The following is a 19984-nucleotide window of genomic DNA, read 5'->3' on the forward strand; positions in this document are numbered from 1 at the left end:
TTTATTTATAGAACGGGGTACCCAGGTGGGAGTTCGGAGGAGGAACGTAGGAGAACGAGAGCAACCAAAACTAAACTAAACTTACCTCATAGGGTCCGTGAAGGCGATTGCCCAGCCAGACCGGGTTATTTTATGTTTGTGATTTGTTTGATTTAAAATATTTATTTTCGCTCCGTGAGCAAGTGTTTTCTGTTTGAAATAATTATTTTATTTTTGTATTTAAATAAACGGCGCACGCCACGTCTTTTTGCATGCTGTACTGCCTTTGTGTTTTGGTTCCTGCTTCTGACCTGACGTCACCACTCGCCATTCCTGTCACACGTGTTGTCCAACATGGGACCACCAGTGCGTCCTGGACTCAGGCCAGCGAAGGTACTACAGGAAAGGGATACTGCAGTTTTTTTTCTGTTTTTTTTCTATTGCGTGTGTAGTGAGGAGAGAGGATGGGAGGGAGGAGAAAGAGCTGCAAGAAGCAGCGGAAGCAACAGCAGAGCAAGAGGTGGTGGTCCCGGGTGCAAACTCAGTTTGGGCCCTCGGACTGGGCAGCCGAACAGGAGCAGTGGAGGAAGGAGGGGGCTCCCATGTGCGGCGCCTGTGTCGAGTTTGGGCACGTTCGGGAGGACTGCCCCTACGGGGACCCCCAGTATGAAGAGGCATGGAACCAGGGTCTGGTGGGGGATGCTGCAGAGTGGTTCTGGGCAGTAGACCAAACCCGGCCATCTCCTGTGCCCAAGTGGGAGGAGCCTGAACTTCCTGCACCTGAGTGGGAGGAGCCTGAACGTCCTGCGCCTGAGTGGGAGGAGAATGAACGTCCTGCGCCTGAGTGGGAGGAGCCTGAATATCCTGTGCCTGAATGGGAGGAGCCTGAACGTCCTGCGCCTGAGTGAGAGGATCCCGAACGTCCACAGCCCAAGAGGAGGGAGTCGGTGCGTCCACAGCCCAAGAGGGGGGACTCGGTGTGTCCACAGCCCAAGAGGGGGGAGTCGGTGTGTCCACAGCCCAAGAGGGGGGAGTCGGTGCATCCATAGCCCAAGAGGGGAAAGGCCGAACATCTACAGCCCAAGTCTCCACCAGCAGAGGGAGAGTACCTGCTGGTTCCGCCTCCATGGGAGGACTACGTGCCACTCCCACCTCCACCTCCATGGGAGGGCTACGTGCTGCTCCCACCTCCGCCAGCAGAGGGAGAGTACCTGCTGGTTCCGCCTCTTCCTTCAAGACAGGATGGACCGGGACAAGATGCTGGCAGTCCGCAGCCAGCCTTGCACAGGCTGCTGAGCAGAGCAAGGGGGAAAACCGTCGGGTCGCCGCAGCTGAGAAGAGGGCCAACCCCAGCACCACTGCTGGTCCTGGCTCCCCTCCTGCAGTCGCCTCCTGAGGGTCCGCTGCCGCCGTCGCCACCCGAGGGACCGCCGCTGCCCTGTCGTGCATCACCTGGGGATGCCAGTTCACCATCGCCCGGGGATGCCAGTTTGCCATCGCTTGTGGATGCCAGTTTGCCATGTCCCGGGAATGCCAGTTCGCCATCGCCCGGGGATGCCTGCCTTGCACCGCCCAGGGATGCCTGACCTGCCCCGCTCATGGATGCCACGCCCACTCCACTCAGGGATTCCACGCCTGCTCCGCTCAGGGCTACCACGCCCACTCCGCTCAGGGATGCCACGTCTGGATCGCCTGGGGCTGCCTGCTGTGTCACATTGCCTGGGGCTGCCTGCTGTGTCACATCGCCTGGGGATGCCTGCTGCTCCGCATCGCCTGGGGCTGCCTGCTGCTCCGCTTCACCTGGGGCTGTCTGCTGCTTCGCTTCACCTGGGGCTGCCTGCTGCTTCGCTTTGCCTGGGGCTGCCTGCTGCTTCGCTTTGCCTGGGGCTGCCTGCTGCTCCGCATCGCCTGGGGCTGTCTGCTGCTTCGCTTCGCCTGGGGATGCCTGCTGCTCCGCATCGCCTGGGGCTGCCTGCTGCTCCGCATCGCCTGGGGCTGCCTGCTGCTTTGCTTTGCCTGGGGCTGCCTGCTGCTTCGCTTTGCCTGGGGCTGTCTGCTGCTTCGCTTTGCCTGGGGCTGCCTGCTGCTTCACTTCGCCTGGGGCTGTCTGCTGCTTCGCTTTGCCTGGGGCTGTCTGCTGCTTCACTTCGCCTGGGGCTGTCTGCTGCTCCGCATCGCCTGGGGCTGCCTGCTGCTTCGCTTTGCCTGGGGCTGCCTGCTGCTTCGCTTTGCCTGGGGCTGCCTGCTGCTCCGCATCGCCTGGGGCTGTCTGCTGCTTCGCTTCGCCTGGGGCTGTCTGCTGCTTCGCTTCGCCTGGGGCTGTCTGCTGCTTCGCTTCGCCTGGGGCTGTCTGCTGCTTCGCTTCGCCTGGGGCTGTCTGCTGCTTCACTTCGCCTGGGGCTGTCTGCTGCTTCGCTTTGCCTGGGGCTGTCTGCTGCTTCACTTCGCCTGGGGCTGTCTGCTGCTCCGCATCGCCTGGGGCTGCCTGCTGCTTCGCTTTGCCTGGGGCTGCCTGCTGCTTCGCTTTGCCTGGGGCTGCCTGCTGCTCCGCATCGCCTGGGGCTGTCTGCTGCTTCGCTTCGCCTGGGGCTGTCTGCTGCTTCGCTTCGCCTGGGGCTGTCTGCTGCTTCGCTTCGCCTGGGGCTGTCTGCTGCTTCGCTTCGCCTGGGGCTGTCTGCTGCTTCGCTTCGCCTGGGGCTGTCTGCTGCTCCGCATCGCCTGGGGCTGCCTGCTGCTCTGCATCGCCTGGGGCTGCCTGCTGCTTCGCTTCACCTGGGGCTGCCTGCTGCTTCGCTTCGCCTGGGGCTGCCTGCTGCTTCGCTTCGCCTGGGGCTGCCTGCTGCTTCGCTTCGCCTGGGGCTGCCTGCTGCTTCGCTTTGCCTGGGGCTGTCTGCTGCTTCGCTTTGCCTGGGGCTGCCTGCTGCTTCACTTCGCCTGGGGCTGTCTGCTGCTTCGCTTTGCCTGGGGCTGTCTGCTGCTTCACTTCGCCTGGGGCTGTCTGCTGCTCCGCATCGCCTGGGGCTGCCTGCTGCTTCGCTTTGCCTGGGGCTGCCTGCTGCTTCGCTTTGCCTGGGGCTGCCTGCTGCTCCGCATCGCCTGGGGCTGTCTGCTGCTTCGCTTCGCCTGGGGCTGTCTGCTGCTTCGCTTCGCCTGGGGCTGTCTGCTGCTTCGCTTCGCCTGGGGCTGTCTGCTGCTCCGCATCGCCTGGGGCTGCCTGCTGCTTTGCTTTGCCTGGGGCTGCCTGCTGCTTCGCTTTGCCTGGGGCTGTCTGCTGCTTCGCTTTGCCTGGGGCTGCCTGCTGCTTCACTTCGCCTGGGGCTGTCTGCTGCTTCGCTTTGCCTGGGGCTGTCTGCTGCTTCACTTCGCCTGGGGCTGTCTGCTGCTCCGCATCGCCTGGGGCTGCCTGCTGCTTCGCTTTGCCTGGGGCTGCCTGCTGCTTCGCTTTGCCTGGGGCTGCCTGCTGCTCCGCATCGCCTGGGGCTGTCTGCTGCTTCGCTTCGCCTGGGGCTGTCTGCTGCTTCGCTTCGCCTGGGGCTGTCTGCTGCTTCGCTTCGCCTGGGGCTGTCTGCTGCTTCGCTTCGCCTGGGGCTGTCTGCTGCTTCGCTTCGCCTGGGGCTGTCTGCTGCTCCGCATCGCCTGGGGCTGCCTGCTGCTCTGCATCGCCTGGGGCTGCCTGCTGCTTCGCTTCACCTGGGGCTGCCTGCTGCTTCGCTTCGCCTGGGGCTGCCTGCTGCTTCGCTTCGCCTGGGGCTGCCTGCTGCTTCGCTTTGCCAGGGGTTGCTGAGGGTCCCACTCTGCCTGGGGTCGCTGCCGGCTCTGCTTCGCCTGGGGTCGTCGCTGGCTCCGCTTCGCCTGGGGTCGCTACCAGTCCTGCCATGCAGCAGGAAATACTGTGGCTGGAGCCCCATAGAGGGGAGCTGCAGGCCATGAAGAAGTGGGAGGGGGGGGGTCAGGAGACCAGCTCCCCCAGCCGCACTTTCGCAGCAGGAGATAGTGTGGCCAGAGCCCCGGAAGAGGGAGCTGCTAGCCACGGAGAAGTGGGGAGTGGAGGACATTCCACCATGGACACCCCCAGAAACACTTTGCTTTCCCCTCTTCCGGGACTATGAGTGAGGGGGAAGGTGGCCGTAGGGCCATGTGTGCTTCGCACAAGGAGGGGGATCTGTAACAGGGCGAGGAGCCCTGCACATGGATTTGTTTATTTCTTTATAGAACGGGGTACCCCTCCGCCCCTGTGCAGTTTATTGCTTTGCATTTGTTTCATTAGTATTATTGTATTTGTGATTTATGATTTATTTATGTATATAGATGACGGCGAAACTCTGTGTTATTGTGTTTATTTTCATTTTAAGACGTGTTCTGGCAGAGACGTGATTAGCACTCGTCCTCTGCCAGGAGTAATTAAAAACCTCGTGCAGAATTTGGCCACCTCCCGAATTAATATTAAGTGATTAATTTGTTGCTAAATCGGTCACCTGCATATAAACCTGCAGCGCTCTCGGAGGAGGAGGAGGAACCTAGAAGAACGAGAGCAACCAAAACAAAACTAAACTAAACTAAACTTACCTCATAGGGTCCGTGAAAGCGATTGCCCAACCGGACCGGGTTATTTTGTGTTTGTGATTTGTTTCATTTGAAATATTTATTTTCGCTCTGTGAGCAAGTGTTTTCTGTTTGAAATATGTATTTTATTTTTTAATTTAAATAAACGGCGCACGCCGCGTCTTTTTTCACTGCAGTACTGCCTTTGTGTTTTGGTTCCTGCTTCTGGCCTGAGGTCACCACTTGCCATTCCTGTCACAATCACTTATTCACGCAAAGTCATCTTGTAGCCTGAAGCTAGACGCTGCTGTGGTTAATAATAAGAGGTAAGAGAATGGATTTTAAAGATGGCCAGCACTCATTTAAAGGAAGGGGCCAGTGACAATGTTAATAAAGGTATTAACATAAATTCAGTGACAAACGTTTCAACTAGAAGTCTTTCTCGGCGTCTTCAGTGGGCAGCAGTGTGGAGTAGTGGTTAGGGCTCTGGACTCTTGACCGGAGGGTTGTGGGTTCAATCCCCAGTGGAGGACACTGCTGCTGTGCCCTTGAGCAAGGTACTTTACCTAGATTGCTCCAGTAAAAACCCAACTGTATAAATGGGTAATTGTATGTGAAATAATGTATAATGTGATATGTTGTAACAATTGTAAGTCGCCCTGGATAAGGGCGTCTGCTAATAAATAATAATAATAATAATAATAATAATAATAATAATATTAAATTCAATGACAAACGTTTCCACTAGAAGTCTTTCTCAGTGTCTTCAGTGTAAATTCAATGACTAACGTTTCCACTAGAAGTCTTTCTCAGTGTTTTCAGTGTAAATTCAACGACAGACATTTCCAGTGGAACACATTGAGAAACACTGGAAGACAATAACATCACAAAAATAAACCCTGTTTACAAGGCATGAAGAACGAGGATCTGTTTAGTCTGGCTGCTTGCCAGGCACTTACACAATCACAAGGAAGAGAGAAGAAAGAGAATGAGAAGTATGAGGAACAGGGCTGTAATTACCAGTGGATTGTAAATTTGGGACGAGTTACATGGAAGACAATGTGGCCTGACCTGCCCAGCGGTATTCAGGACTTTTGATAAGCCACCTGTCACTCAGAACACGAGTCTAGTGATGCGTGTTATCAGTTGGTTTCCCAGAATGCCCTGCAGCCTTGGTTTCCCAGAATGCCACCCCTCTACCTCCTCGTAGGGATATCGTTTTAGGATTTTTTTTGTTGTCGTTTTTGACACAAACACACGACACACACACTGATACACACACACTCAAACACACTGACACACATATACACAGCATATATCCAGAGCACCATTTGTTTAATAGTGACAAAACCTTCTTGGGACCTTGTTTAGCACCATATTGAGATCATCTGAATCTGAGGGTATGTGGAAGCTGTCTGTCTGTCTGTCTGTCTGTCTGTCGGTTTAGAGTTTGTATTTAGAAAACTGCTTCTCCGATTGTGATGAAACTTCTTAAGAAGTACATGAAGGCTGTCTGTCTGTCATTTCTATACAGAACTGAGACACAAATAAGTCTCCTCTCTTCTCCTCTCCTCTCCTTCCCCCTCCCCCTCTCTCCTCTCAGTCTGTGGCCGGAGGAAGGTGGGAGCGAGTCGTATCATGGGGGGAAGTGATGCGCAGAAAGGGGCGTGTCCCTGGCAGGTCAGCATCATGAATAATGTCTTTCACATCTGCGGGGGATCGCTGATCGACAAGAACTGGGTTCTGAGCGCAGCACACTGCTTCCAGGGGTGAGAGAGAGAGAGAGAGAGAGAGAGAGTGAGTGTGTCTCAGTGTGTGTGTGTGTGTTTGTTATTATTATTAATTAGTCATTTAGCAGATGCTTAATTAGTAATTTATCAACAACTGCTGCTGCAGGGTCATGATAGGACCTCATGTCTCATGTGAAGGATGAGTGTGTGTGCATCATAAGAACATAAGAACATAAGAAAGTTTACAAACGAGAGGAGGCCATTCAGCCTATCTTGCTCGTTTGGTTGTTAGTAGCTTATTGATCCTAGAATCTCATCAAGCAGCTTCTTGAAGGATCCCAGGGTGTCAGCTTCAACAACATTACTGGGGAGTTGGTTCCAGACCCTCACAATTCTCTGTGTAAAAAAGTGCCTCCTATTTTCTGTTCTGAATGCCCCTTTATCTAATCTCCATTTATGACCCCTGGTCCTTTTTTCTTTTTTCAAGTCAAAGAAGTCCCCCGGGTTGACATTGTCTATACCTTTTAGGATTTTGAATGTTTGAATCAGATCGCCACGTAGTCTTCTTTGTTCAAGACTGAATAGATTCAATTCTTTTAGCCTGTCTGCATACGACATGCCTTTTAAACCCGAGATAATTCTGGTTGCTCTTCTTTGCACTCTTTCTAGAGCAGCAATATCCTTTTTGTAACGAGGTGACCAGAACTGAACACAATATTCTAGGTGAGGTCTTACTAATGCATTGTAGAGTTTTAACATTACTTCCCTTGATTTAAATTCAACACTTCTCACAATATATCCAAGCATCTTGTTAGCCTTTTTTATAGCTTCCCCACATTGTCTAGATGAAGACATTTCTGAGTCAACATAAACTCCTAGGTCTTTTTCATAGTTCCCTTCTTCAATTTCACTATCTCCCATATGATATTTATAATGCACATTTTTATTGCCCACATGCAATACTTTACACTTTTCTCTATTAAATTTAATTTGCCATGTGTCTGCCCAATTTTGAATGCTGTCTAGATCATTATTATTATTGTCTGTCTCCATTATTATTATTATTATTATTATTATTATTATTATTATTATTATTATTATTATTTAGCAGACACTTTTATCCAAGGCGACTTACATAGACTTGGGGGTGAACTATCATCACAACTGCTGTTGCACCTACAATAGGACCTGTCTCCTCTGACAGTGAGTCAGTGGCTGGGATTGAACCTGGAACCTTCTTGTATCAAGCCCTTTTCTTTAACCACTGGACCACCAAGCCTCCTAAACTGCACAACAGTATCGATCTATCTGTAATATACCTCTACCCATCTCCCCTATACCCCTCTCCCCCTCTAACCACCACTCTGCCCCTCTCCTCTCCATCTTCCTCACTCCCTCCATCCCTCCACCCCTCTCCCCCTACCCCTCTCCACCCCTCTATACCTCTCCCCTCTACCCCTCTCCCCTCCATCTTCCACCCTCCCCCTCTCCCCCTCCCTCTCCCCTCCACCCCTCTTCCCCTCCCTCCCTTTCCCCTCCACCCCTCCCGCCACCCCTCTCCCCCCTCTCCCCTCTCCCCTTCCTCCAGTTTCATCAATGTAAAGCCCTTCACAGTGCGTCTGGGGGCCCTGTCTCTGAGCCAGCAGCAGGGTGTGGACATGAGGTTGTTGCGCATTGTTCTGAGACCCGGGTTCAAGTCCGCTGATCAGGGAGGCGATGCTGCCCTGTTAGAGCTGGAGCAGCCCGCCCCCCTCTCCGAAACCATCTTCCCGGTGTGCCTGCCCTCCCCCTCCACCACCTTCACAGCGGGACAGGAGTGCTGGGTGACTGGCTGGGGCAACATCAAGGAGGGAGGTGAGAGACTGAGTGTGCACCTGACTGTTTCTGTGTGTGTGTGTGTCTGACTGTGAGTCTGTGTGTCTCTCTGCAGTGGCGTAGCTCTGACCCTCTGAACTGTTTGCACACTTTTTTTTTTTTAAATCAGTCAAGCACATATCTAGTTGTGATTGGGTAGAGTCCTGTCATTTTTCCACCAGATTCAGCCTTCGACTCCTTTGATTGGACAACGCGTGTGCATGTACTGTTCAAACCCACATGCGATGAGACGTCCAAGACGAAGATTAAATAGAAACGAAGGCCTCGGGGGACGGGCAAAAATACAAAACATAATTGCCGACTCTTAACAAATGAATGTGATTGTGAGGTAACATCACAGTTCTTAATAGGGTATTTTTATAGTACATTATTTTATTATTATTATTTATTTCAGGGCGACTTACAATCGTAAGCAAAAACATTGCAAGTTTGGAGAGTAGTTCATTTTTACTTACAGAAACATTTTAATAAATTATTACCCATCTGTAAAAATCTCCACCCCCGAAACAAAATCCTGGCTATGTCACTGGTCTGACTGTGTTTCTGGCTGTGTGTGTGTGTGTGTGTGTGTGTATATGATGATAAGGCTTTCCAGCACACACTGCTTAACTGGCACAGTAGGTGGGTTCACTTAGGACAACATGTGTCGTCACCAGTGGGTTGCTGAGGATTTTATCTCTGACACAACATAATCCATATCCTTTGGAAGAGTCACTGTCATAAATGGTAAGAAATATCTATAAAGTTCATACATTGCTTGGTTGGAAAATGCTTGTGTAACATATTATTCATCTCGTTTCAATGATCTAATTACTACGGAACCCCTAAAAGGACACGGTGGAAATTAAAAAGGGAGGCTACTATCACAGACTTACTATCTCGTGCACAGACTTACTGTCTCTTTTTTTTCTTTTTTTATAAATTTAGTCGTTGTCAATTATTTTTATTATTTTCTCCCAATTTGGAATCGCCAATTATTTTATTATGTTCAGCTCACCGCTACCACCCCTGCGTTGACTTGGGAGGGCGAAGACTAACACATGCTGTCCTCCGAAGCATGTGCCGTCAGCCGACCGCTTTTTTTCAAACTGCAGACTCACCATGCAGCCACTCAAGAGCTACAGCCTCGGAGGACAACGCAGCTGTGGGCAGCTTACAGGCAAGCCTGCAGGCGCCAGGCCAGACTACAGGGGTCGCTGGTGTGCGGTGAGCCGAGGACACCCTGGCCGACCTAACCCTCCCTCCCCCCAGGCGAGTCTCGGCCAATTGAGCTCCCGTCCTCGGTCGGCAAAGGAATAGCCTGTACTCGAACTTGTGACGTCCAGACTATAGGGCGCATCCTGCACTCCACGTGGAGTGCCTTTACTGGATGCGCCACTCAGGAGCCCCCCAGACGCACCAGCTAGTAGCCTCCCAGTTTAATTTACACCAGTACTATGCCACACCAGATTTATTTTCCACCATATCAAACACATGTTTGTGCCCTTCATAAACCAAACCAAAATCCAAAAAAAGCTGAAATAGTTGACCGTTTGTAAATATTGGTACACTTGCAAAAATAAACAGTAAATAACTTGTCTCACTCCAATGTGTTAATATTCCAACTATTAGAATTAGCTTTTTCAATTCACATATAATTCGATGACAACATGAAAACAGTCATGGTTGTTCTGGTTTTAGACCTGACAGCACCTGCCCACTGGTGACGACACATGTTGTCTGAAGTGAAACCACCTACTGTACCAGTTAAGCAGTGTGTGCTAGAAAGCCTTGTAAGAATCAGAGGCTGTCTGTCTGTCTATGTATATTTATATATAAATCAATGTGTGTGTGTGTCTGTATATAACTCTGTGTAGTGTGTGTGTATAATATAGATCTCTCTCTCTCTCTCTCTCTCTCTCTGTCTCTCTCTCTCCCTCTTTCCACCTCTCCCCCTCTCCCTCTCCCTCCCCCTGTCCCCCTCTCCCTACAGTGCCCCTGTCCAGCCCCCACACTCTGCAGCAGCTCGTGGTTCCTCTGGTGGACAGCGTGTCCTGTGACACCATGTACCACATCGGCAACTCCTTCGGCAAGAGTGTGCCCCTCATCCTACCAGACGTGATCTGTGCGGGGTACCAGGAGGGGCGCAAGGACTCCTGTCAAGTGAGGAAAGCGTTTTTACTGTAGGTACCCCTCTCACCTCTCATGCTCCTCCTCTGTTCCTCCTCTAACCCCTCTCTCTCTCTCTCACTCCCATCCCCTCCTCTCCCCCTCTTGCTCTAATCTCCCTCTCCTCTCTAACCACCTCTCCTGTTTCTCTCCTCTCCAACTCACTCTCTCTCTCTCTCTGTGTTTCTCCTCTCTAACCCCCCCTCTCTCCTCTCTCTTTCTTTAACCCTCCATCCTCCCCTCTGTGTCATCTCTCCTCTCTAACCCCTCCCCTCCCCTCTCTCTCTCTCTCTCAGGGAGACTCTGGGGGTCCGTTGGTGTGCCCCAGTCCGGACTGCTCCTGGATCCTGGCCGGGATCGTGAGCTGGGGGGACGGCTGCGCCCAGCCCAACCGACCGGGGTGCACTCGCGTGTCACTTCCTTCCTGTCCTGGATACGAGAGACCAAGCGGTTGCCTGTCCAAACCACTTCCAGGTCGAGCACGAACCTCGCCAGCAGCACTCAGAACTCCCATTCCAAGTCCAATCCCAAATCCAGTCTGTTATTTCAATTCCAATTCCAACCCTATTTTGTTAAATGTACAATTATAATTACAATGACACTAAAAAGTAACATAAACAACTCCCCACATTCAGTGTAAGGTACTGCACGCAGGCAATAAAAATTTCATATGGGAGATGCTGAAATGTTGTTGAAGCTGACACCCTGGGATACTTCAAGAAGCTGCTTGATGAGATTCTGGAATCAATAAGCTATTAACAACCAAACGAGCAAGATGGGCTGAATGGCCTCCTCTCGTTTGTAAACTTTCTTATGTTCTTATGTTCTTATGTTCTTAGATGTTTATTCTAAACAACCCTGCAATAATAATCACAGGTTCAAATACTAGAGAACTTTTTTTCACCAGAAGTAATTTAACTGTAATCGATCAATTCTATGGTATGATTGCAATTAGAGTGTCTTAACTGAAAGAAAGTGTGTGATTTCAGCATTGATTTTGTCTGTCGTCTTAAATCTGGATAAAAGTTTTGCCAGTGCCAACGAATGGCCACTAGAGGGCAGCAAAACTCAGGTATTGAAACGTTCGCACTGGAAACTCCACAAAGACTTCTTCCGTTGCACTTTGATTGCACAGAATCTGCCAAGCTGTTTGTCGTTACAAATCCCATCAATATCAGACCCTATCGGCAGCAGCTGCACTGGAACTTCTCTGAGAGTGTAGATCTCGCACTCACAATGTCAACGACAAAACATTCTCAACATTTAAACCACATTCTATATACAATGCATTCGTGCCTCCCTGACACTACAGTTAATATCACTTGTGGTACTATAATATGAAACACAAAGCGTAGAAGGTTTTGTAACGAAGTTGCTGTACAGTGTTTAAATGTTCCGATATGTTAAGTATGTCTGTGCAGTGCAGCGCACAGCACGCTTAGAGTATGTCTCTTATTACAGTAGGTTTGGGTTTCAGTGTTTTGACTTTTCTACTGTCTTTTAAGAATTCAGTTGATCCCTGTTAAGCCAATTCGTGTCTCTCAATCACAGCTGAGAAACGCATTCAGAGTAAAAATTGAATTTAATTTACAGGTTTTTTCCCCTTATGAAACAACTAAATGGGCTTTTAAATCACAAGTCTGACTTTCGTTTCAAGAAGCGACTCCTCTTTATCAATGGAAATACGCTCACGCTGCAGAACGATTGTGATAAAGCGCCTCCAGCAGAAAATGCTTTATTTTTCATTAGAGCTTCAATAAGTAAAATAATGTGATATCTGTATAATGTGAAATAATGTATAATGTGATATCTTGTAACAATTGTAAGTCGCCCTGGATAAGGGCGTCTGCTAAGAAATAAATAATAATAATAATAATAAAGACGAGTCGCTTATTGACATGTTGCGATCTCGTTTGCACGTCCTGCTTGTAAATGAAAAATTAAGGCTTGGCTGATTTTAAAAGCCCATTTAGTTGTTAATCAATTTTACTATGAACGTGTTTCTCAGCTGTGATTTGAGAGACACGAATGACTTAACGGGGGGATGAATTGAATTCTTAAAGTAGAAAAGTCGAGGCAAAACACTGAACATCAGAAGCCTTCGTTATGTTGCACTTGGGGGTGAAATTCTTAAAGACTTATTTTGATGCCGGTACTCAGTACCGGGACTCATTTCGATCATTTGGATACCGGGACTTATTTCATCTACTTTTCATCCAACGCGGATGCATTCCTTCCACTCACACTCTCCACTAGCGTTTCTCAAATGCGCTTTCATTCAGCCAGTTCATGCTGCTTGCGTTAGCTGCTATTGGCCAGCATTAACGTCAGTGTAATCGCTGCATGTTGATTGGCTGAGCTTTCATTCTGATCAGATTTCATTTTGGCATGTGTCACAAATCACTGCCCATTTCGCTTTGTGTCAATGCTCATTGGTTGATCAATGAGAGAAGAATTTGTGCAGTGCCATGAAACCAATGGCATGGAGTAGTTATTATTATTATGTAGTTATTATGTAGTAATTGTTATTTTCTTTTGTGGGGCGGAGAAACTATCTGAAATATTCGAAACAAACATTGCTGCACATGAATTTGAAGGCAGAAATCCACGTCAGTGTTCGCTATAAATTACATAGTTGATAAATATTAGTAATAATGATCACACTGCGTTTTGCTTTGCACCAATTTACCACCTTGGCAGAAATTGCGAGAATGTTTCTAAAATGGCAAGTGATGTGTGGGACAGAAGGGATTAATATTCAAAAACAGGATCAACAACGTGCTGCTTCAGATCTGTAAGCGATTCAGAATCGGATACAGGTGGAGGTGAGCTTCACGCTTTCCAAACACTGGCCTAACTTGCAAGGTACATGTTAAGCATAGCGATCAACGTTTTGTTTTGTTGTGATCCTAGTATTGTCTGTTATGAGGACTGTAATAAACGAAAACCAAAACGGTGAGGTGTTTTCTTCTTTGTACAATGCCCCCTTTTCTACATTTTCTGAAGAGTTTAAGTACAATTTAAATTTACTTAAAATGATATAAGTAAACCACAGTAATGATATTACTTTATGAAAATGTGTCTTCCCCCACAATACCAGGGATCAAAAATAAAGTCCAGTACGTTACACTGTTTCAGGGATATATGTCCCAATTCAAGGCTATTGTTGTAGCATGGCCAGGTCCTGTTGTAGGTGAGTACCCAGGATCTGGAAAGTATGGGGATGATGACTATGGGGATTAAAATGTCAATTAGTGCCTGTTACATTAAAAACTAGAAGGGTATTTTAGCCCTATTGTGCATTGTTTGACTTGGAACTTTTTGTATAATTTAATTATAGCACAGTTTTTTTTAATCCATTTTTTATGAGCTCATCCCATCAAAATTTCAAGATTTTTAAGATGTCTTCAAACAAAACTCCCTCTACAGCAGATACTGCATAGTGTAATATTTCTTAATGCTTGTCATTTAAGGTTTAACTTAAGTGTTATATTACAGTACATGACATGAGGGGACAAAGCTTTCAGGATTTTCAGCTTCCTTGTTTTATATTTTATCAGGTATTTTTTTAAGGCTTATTTTGCATTAAACTTATTGTGTACCAATATCTATACATTGTATAAGTATTTATTCATTGGCACTCAAATTGTCTCAGTTTTTAAAATGTTCACACCCAGCTGCGCACACGGGTACCTGCACTTTTTTGTTTAGAATTTCAGCCCTGCTTGTACTTGTGCAATACAACAGACTGGGCAATAAAACAACTTTTTATTAAATGGGACACAATTGGTGTCAATGCAACAGCGTGTGCTGAACTGAGTTCCACAGCAAAACAGGCTTATCAAAATCAGACTGCACTTATTATCGGTTGTCTCAATATTTCTCCAGCTTATCTACTTTGTAATACTTCGATAAGCGAATGTATTCCCCAAGGAGCTTATTATTTATTTATTTTTGAGAAAGTTTGCAGTAAAGCCCTCATTAAGTAAGCAATGTCATTTTATATGATTGCATTGTAAATACTGTTTTAAAACATTAAATGAACCGTTTATGTCTATTCAAATGTGTGTGTGTTTTATCAGAATATTTTAACTTGGAACACAGCAAGACTGAGCAAGGTGGAATTTCTGCAATAAAGCTGTTACAAAAATCAATCTCACAGTCTTGCCATTAACAATCAGGATGCAAAACATGAACACAATCAATGTAAAAATAAATAAAAAAAAATGAAATCTGAATCTGAAAATAGATATTTAGAGGTTTGTTGCAGTTAACCAGCGGGTAATGGCATCTGACAAAAATGCTAAATCACGTCAAATGCAAAAGCATTCTGGACAAGTTATCCCGGAGTTGTAATCACTTTGCATGAGCTTGGAGAAGAGGGGAATGCAACAGCTTCTTCACTGCTAAATACTTAAGCAGCTACAAGCGTGCTCTTATCACAGCATTTACGTTGGATGTTCACAATGTTGTGGCTGTTCTTTGTAGGGAACTTTTCAGTGAAATCCAGTCACTGCTACTTTTGCCAGGCTTGATGCATTAGAGATGATGGGAATAACTAGACAGTTGAGGCTTTTAGTCATGGTGAGGGAAGTGAGAGCATTCTTCTGAAAGGAGTGCCACTCACTTACACCGCTGTCTCTGATGAGGAATTTCAAAGACTCTGGGAGAAGTATGTTACCAATCTAAAATGTAACATTGAAAGCAGATTTAGGAAGAGAATCCTGTTCTCACATATTTGTTAGAGCCCTCCACTGTTGTGGAAAGTAGTGATGTTGAAATTAGAAAGGCAATGGCAGGCATTTCTGCATTTTTTGGAAAAACTAATCAGATTAAAGTGCTATTGTCTCTGATTTGTTTTTTAATGCTACGTTTTGCACACTAGTACAAAGTAACATTGCAGTTAAAATGGAAGGCTCTTTTTTAATGCCTACCCCATTACCATTAACACGAGAACCGCCATATTTTCTGACTACAGAGAACCGCCGCGCATGTCACTTTGACATTTACATTTTTTAAACAGCTTCGATATGAAAATGAAAGACAAACTATTGGATACAACTCAAAAGTTGTATTCATGAACATCATATCTGTAAGAATGCCATCTGACAGATCCTCCTCATTGAACTTGCACATCGCTGCTGGATATTATGTAGTGTCAGCTACATCAAATAATAATAATAATAATAATAATAATAACAACATTACCATTTCTATTGCGTGACTCTGCAGCATAGTGCTTCTTTGGGGAAACAGCAGCACCTCCATTGTCGTGGGCAAATTCTTGCTGCCCTTGTTGTCAGAGCAAATGCTTCTAATTTCTCTCAAATCAAAACGATTCTGTGACAGTCATATATATATATATATATATATATATATATATATATATATATATATATATATATATATATACTGTATATAAAATAAAAATAATCCCAGGTTTGTTTACATCCAGGAGCTGTGATGTAAACACAGACGCAGTTTCACTGAATTACAGCCAGACCACACCACCCCCCAAATTCCATTGAAATACATACTTCCATGCGGGCTAGGAAGGAAGTGGGGGGGTGGGGCTTGTTTACTACAATAATACTATTTTAGGCTATACAAAAAAAAACATGTATTGTAATATGCGTCAAAATGACGCTTCTGGCGGTTCTAGATAGGAGGTACTTATAATTTTTTTTTTTTTTTTTGCAAATCTGCCACTCAAATGCTGTTAGGATATCTAAAACATATATTTAGTAAAAGTCAAGAACAGACATGCACATGGGATTCACAAACGTGCGCATGGGATTCACAAACGTGCGCATGGGATTCACAAACGCAGAGTTATTTACATATTAATACCTCAAAATGTCAAGCTGAAGAGCATGTCGGTTTTAGTGTTGAATATTGTATAGCATTTATCAAGATTACTCATGACTTGAAGGTAATGTTTCCCATCATCTTCCTGCTCACATATGTAACCAAGATGGATTTACCAGCAAGCAGGAGGATGATGGGAAATGTAGTTCTGAGAAATACATGAGAGGCCCTCTTGGACCTATAATAGAAACAGCCAGAGCGCTCTGCAATTTAAAAGTGAAAAAAAAGTGGTCAAGATGTAAAAAAATAATAACACACACATCTTACTTAAAGAGTTGTAGCAACACATGGGAACATGTGACACAATAAAAAGGTTCTTATATACCCTTTAATAGAAAACTCAAATATAATAGTCGGCATATACATCATGTTTTAACTACATACACTCAACATTATCCACTTTGTGTGTTTGTGTGTTTTTAAACATTTTAACAAAAAGACCTCATAAAGGTTTTTGCTGTTCTTTCTAATTTAGTCGTATTTCATCTTTGGGAGGTTGTATTAAACTGCAGATGTTGAAAGTATAGGGGAATTCTGCCTTTTCAAAATCCTGTCCTACACCAACTGCCTGGGGTGGACTGTACTGAGCTTTCAAAGTAACATCAGGGATTTTTTTCAACATTATGTAGACAGAGATCTGAAGAAAAAGGACTGCACACAGACCTGCAGTTACCCAAACTGAAATCGCCCAGGAGAATCCTTGAGCTGGGACCACGACTACCTCAGTCAGACCCAACGCAAACCCCCCAGGTGTGTAAACAGAGCAGCTGTAATTCCCAGCATCTCTGTCCCTGACTCTCCTCAGCAGCAGTGAAGCGTTCCCGTGCTGCAGCTCAGAATCAAACAGGCTGGTCCTGTTCACATACTGAGGGAGCTGATGGTCAAGCTGGTCCATGTTGTCATGGTAACTGTGAACGATGTAGTCCGTTTCTGCTCTTCTCCAGACCACATAGGACCACATGTCCCAGCTTCCAACTGTGTAGTTGAAAGAGCAGCTCAGGATACAGTCCTGCCCCTCAGTACACTTCACTGAGATCGGGACTTTCACAAACTCACTGTCGCTGCTCACACTGCCAGCAGCCAGTATGAGGATTGCCAATACCCCGGTAACAGCAGCAGCAGCAGCAGGGCCTGTGAAGCACACTCTCCTCCTTAACTGGATCCTGGACTCGGTCCTTCTCTTCAAATAGAGCCTGAACAGGAGAAGAGCAAAAAGTTCAGAAACACACACCAGAAACACAGACAGAGGCACAGTGAGCACCAGTGTTCAGAAACGTGTACACACAGACACACACAATCACACACGCACACACACACACACACACACACAATCACACAGAGCATGTTTAATAGAGAGTATAAAAACTTGACATAAAAAAGAAGACAAAAATATGGTTACCACAGTTTGGGACAGTTCAGGCTTTTCAAACTAGTGAACATGGAGTCCTAACCCCAGAAAATGAGGAGAAAGTGACGCATCAAACTCAGTGCAGCGCGCAGGACGAGAAGGGCACACATTGAAGCCAAGAGAAAATAAACCCTGGAGTACAATACTGGATCGGGGGTCTTACTGGTTCCAGGGCAGCTCAGGTGAATTCAGGGACGCTTCTTCTCCTGCAGAGTCCATCCTCTTTGCACGCTCCGTCTGCATCTCTGTACCGACACACAAGAGAAATCTTAAATTCATACCACGTTACACACTGGAGTCACTAAATATTCAAAGACTCGTCTGTCTGTTTATCATTATTATTACACATCACAGCGCTCTTAGTTATAGACTGTATACTCCAGGACAGTTTCATGAAATTAAACCCACAAGGAAAGGGCCATTGTGAATGCCTACAGATTAACAACCAGAAAACTACACTTCTCATGATCCTCTCCTGCAGGTTCACTTCCGCTACAGGAAGCACACTCCAACACTACTTATTCTAAGCTAACCTGGCTGCATATATACACTTTTTTTTTTAAACCGACTTGGGAAAAGTTGTGATAGGCGTGGAGTTGAGAAAAGAAACCACGCCCTCGTTGTCGGCACCACCCCGCCCCCCGCCCGCCACTCTTCAGCTTCATTGGGGCGTGGCTTCAGGAATGCGGTTAGGGGAAAAAAACAAATGACGTTGCCAGGAAATACTCAAGAGCCAAAAAATAAAACTTAAACTAGTTGTTTCGTCAATTGTAAGTGCAGACAGTGGCAGGTTTGTGTTTATTTGTGTTTACCAATTATATGAGACATGTTCTTAGTGCGCTGAACATATAATCCTAAAATGTAGAAAAACAAAAGCGAAAGAAAAAAAAAAATATATATGTATATATATTATACGTATCGCTTATAACTGTGTAGATTATCAACAATATCGATTTTGTGTGTGTGTGTGTATATATATATATATATATATATATATATATATATATATATATTACACACACAAATAAAACATGGATTTTACAACTGAAAGATAAATTTACCACGAGCATTATCACTCTTCATAGCCAGACCGCCGCAAGAATGAAAGGATAGATACAGAAATAAATAAATACATGCATTAAGAAATATACACAAGACATAAAGCATTGCATCTGCAAACATAAAAAAACAACATTTTACCGTCGACATCTGTCGTGCAGTACTGTGTTCTCGGGCGTTACTCTGCTTCCTGTAGAGGCGCTCCTCCTGCACAACGTACTTGAGAGCGCTGAGCCGCGCCGTGGAGCACCGAGGGCAGACCGGCCCCCTCCATCCTCAAACCAGATATTATAAACACTCCGAACCCGAGTCCAGAGGAGCGCGCTGCTGTGTTTCCCCTGGCTTGTCTTTGCAGTGACAGGCAGCGCGGTCCGGTTTGTTTTTTGTGTTATTATGAAGCATGGACTTGTCAGTTTTGCTGCTCTCTGACCATCAACTATGAAGTATGCAAACTCCGTGCAGTCACAACTCGCTCCTGGCCCCGCCCCCCAACTCTCCACAGTGGAGCTCTGTGCGGATTATTCGTCCTCTTGAAAAATCTTTGCAGGGCATCACTTATTTGCCAGCTGGATTGCAGACGGGAGTCTGCGCTTAACGTCACGGTCTGTGCAGACGCAGCGTGGACAGCTTTGGTAGATGAACAACAGTTCTGAGCAGAACCAAAATGGAGGTGGTTTTGAGAGGAATTCTAATCGCAGAAGTGGATGCTATCGCTGCTCCATCAGCTTCATATTTTACAGCATGATCAGAAAATGTGTAGTAGAAACAGTCCCTGCTATAAAGAGATAATATAAACGTATGCTTTGTGATGTGAAACAAAGAGTATTATAACTGGCAGGACTCTTATATGTTAATGGCTTAAGTCATTAACATATATTTGTTTTCTTTTTGTTTCAGTCAATTTTTATTTACTCTATTAAACCTAACACAATGTTTTGTTATCCACGGTCATTTTGTGTAAAAAACAACAACAAAAAAAACCATTGTGTTATGTTCTGAACTTGCTCGTGCACCCCCAATAACGTGGCCACGGACCTCCAAGGGTCCATGGACCCCGGGTTGAAAAACGCTGCTCTAGCTGATGGGAAAATATCTGGCTCTCCTATGGAAACTTATTTTTTAGGCAATGGAATTGCATTCATTTATGACAACTGCCTTCTTCTACCTGAAGATTTACAGCTTTTACAAATGAAGCAGATCTTAGCATCCATTGCCAGTCCCTCTTTTTGCAGACCCGACATTCCTATAAAATCAGAATCTCTATCCTCTTATTCTACAAGCACAGGAAACAGTCCTTCGCATCTCGCCTCGGACCCTTCAGACATACCCTTCAGCTTGGAATTGTTTTAAAACCTTCCATTCGAACTTCAATATT

The 19984-nt window shown here is 46.2% G+C and overlaps 2 protein-coding genes across 3 annotated transcripts; one reads left to right on the plus strand and one right to left on the minus strand.

The window, feature by feature from the left end:
* Positions 1–443: 443 nt before the first annotated feature.
* Positions 444–11854, plus strand: LOC117398987 (serine protease 33-like). Its single transcript, XM_059012229.1, has 6 exons — positions 444–666; positions 6125–6290; positions 7840–8105; positions 10099–10268; positions 10571–10748; positions 11826–11854. Exons 1-6 carry the CDS (start codon positions 444–446, stop codon positions 11852–11854), a joined length of 1032 nt encoding a protein of 343 aa, XP_058868212.1.
* A 4598-nt stretch (positions 11855–16452) lies between these two features.
* LOC117399070 (uncharacterized) lies at positions 16453–19269 on the minus strand. Of its 2 annotated transcripts, none has more exons than XM_034914512.2 (3): positions 18751–19269; positions 17714–17795; positions 16453–17335 (listed from the first exon to the last, which is right to left on the minus strand). In XM_034914512.2, the coding sequence occupies exons 2-3, from the start codon at positions 17791–17793 to the stop codon at positions 16609–16611; spliced, it is 807 nt and encodes a 268-aa protein (XP_034770403.2). In that variant the 5' UTR covers positions 17794–17795; positions 18751–19269; the 3' UTR covers positions 16453–16608. The 2 variants fall into 2 exon arrangements, with proteins under 2 accessions (XP_034770403.2, XP_058868493.1); XM_059012510.1 differs by lacking the exon at positions 18751–19269 and adding an exon at positions 18102–18120.
* Between the last annotated feature and the right edge of the window lie 715 nt (positions 19270–19984).

The sequence above is a fragment of the Acipenser ruthenus genome, chromosome 44 (assembly GCF_902713425.1).
Source record: "Acipenser ruthenus chromosome 44, fAciRut3.2 maternal haplotype, whole genome shotgun sequence".
In the NCBI taxonomy this organism is placed as follows: domain Eukaryota; kingdom Metazoa; phylum Chordata; class Actinopteri; order Acipenseriformes; family Acipenseridae; genus Acipenser; species Acipenser ruthenus.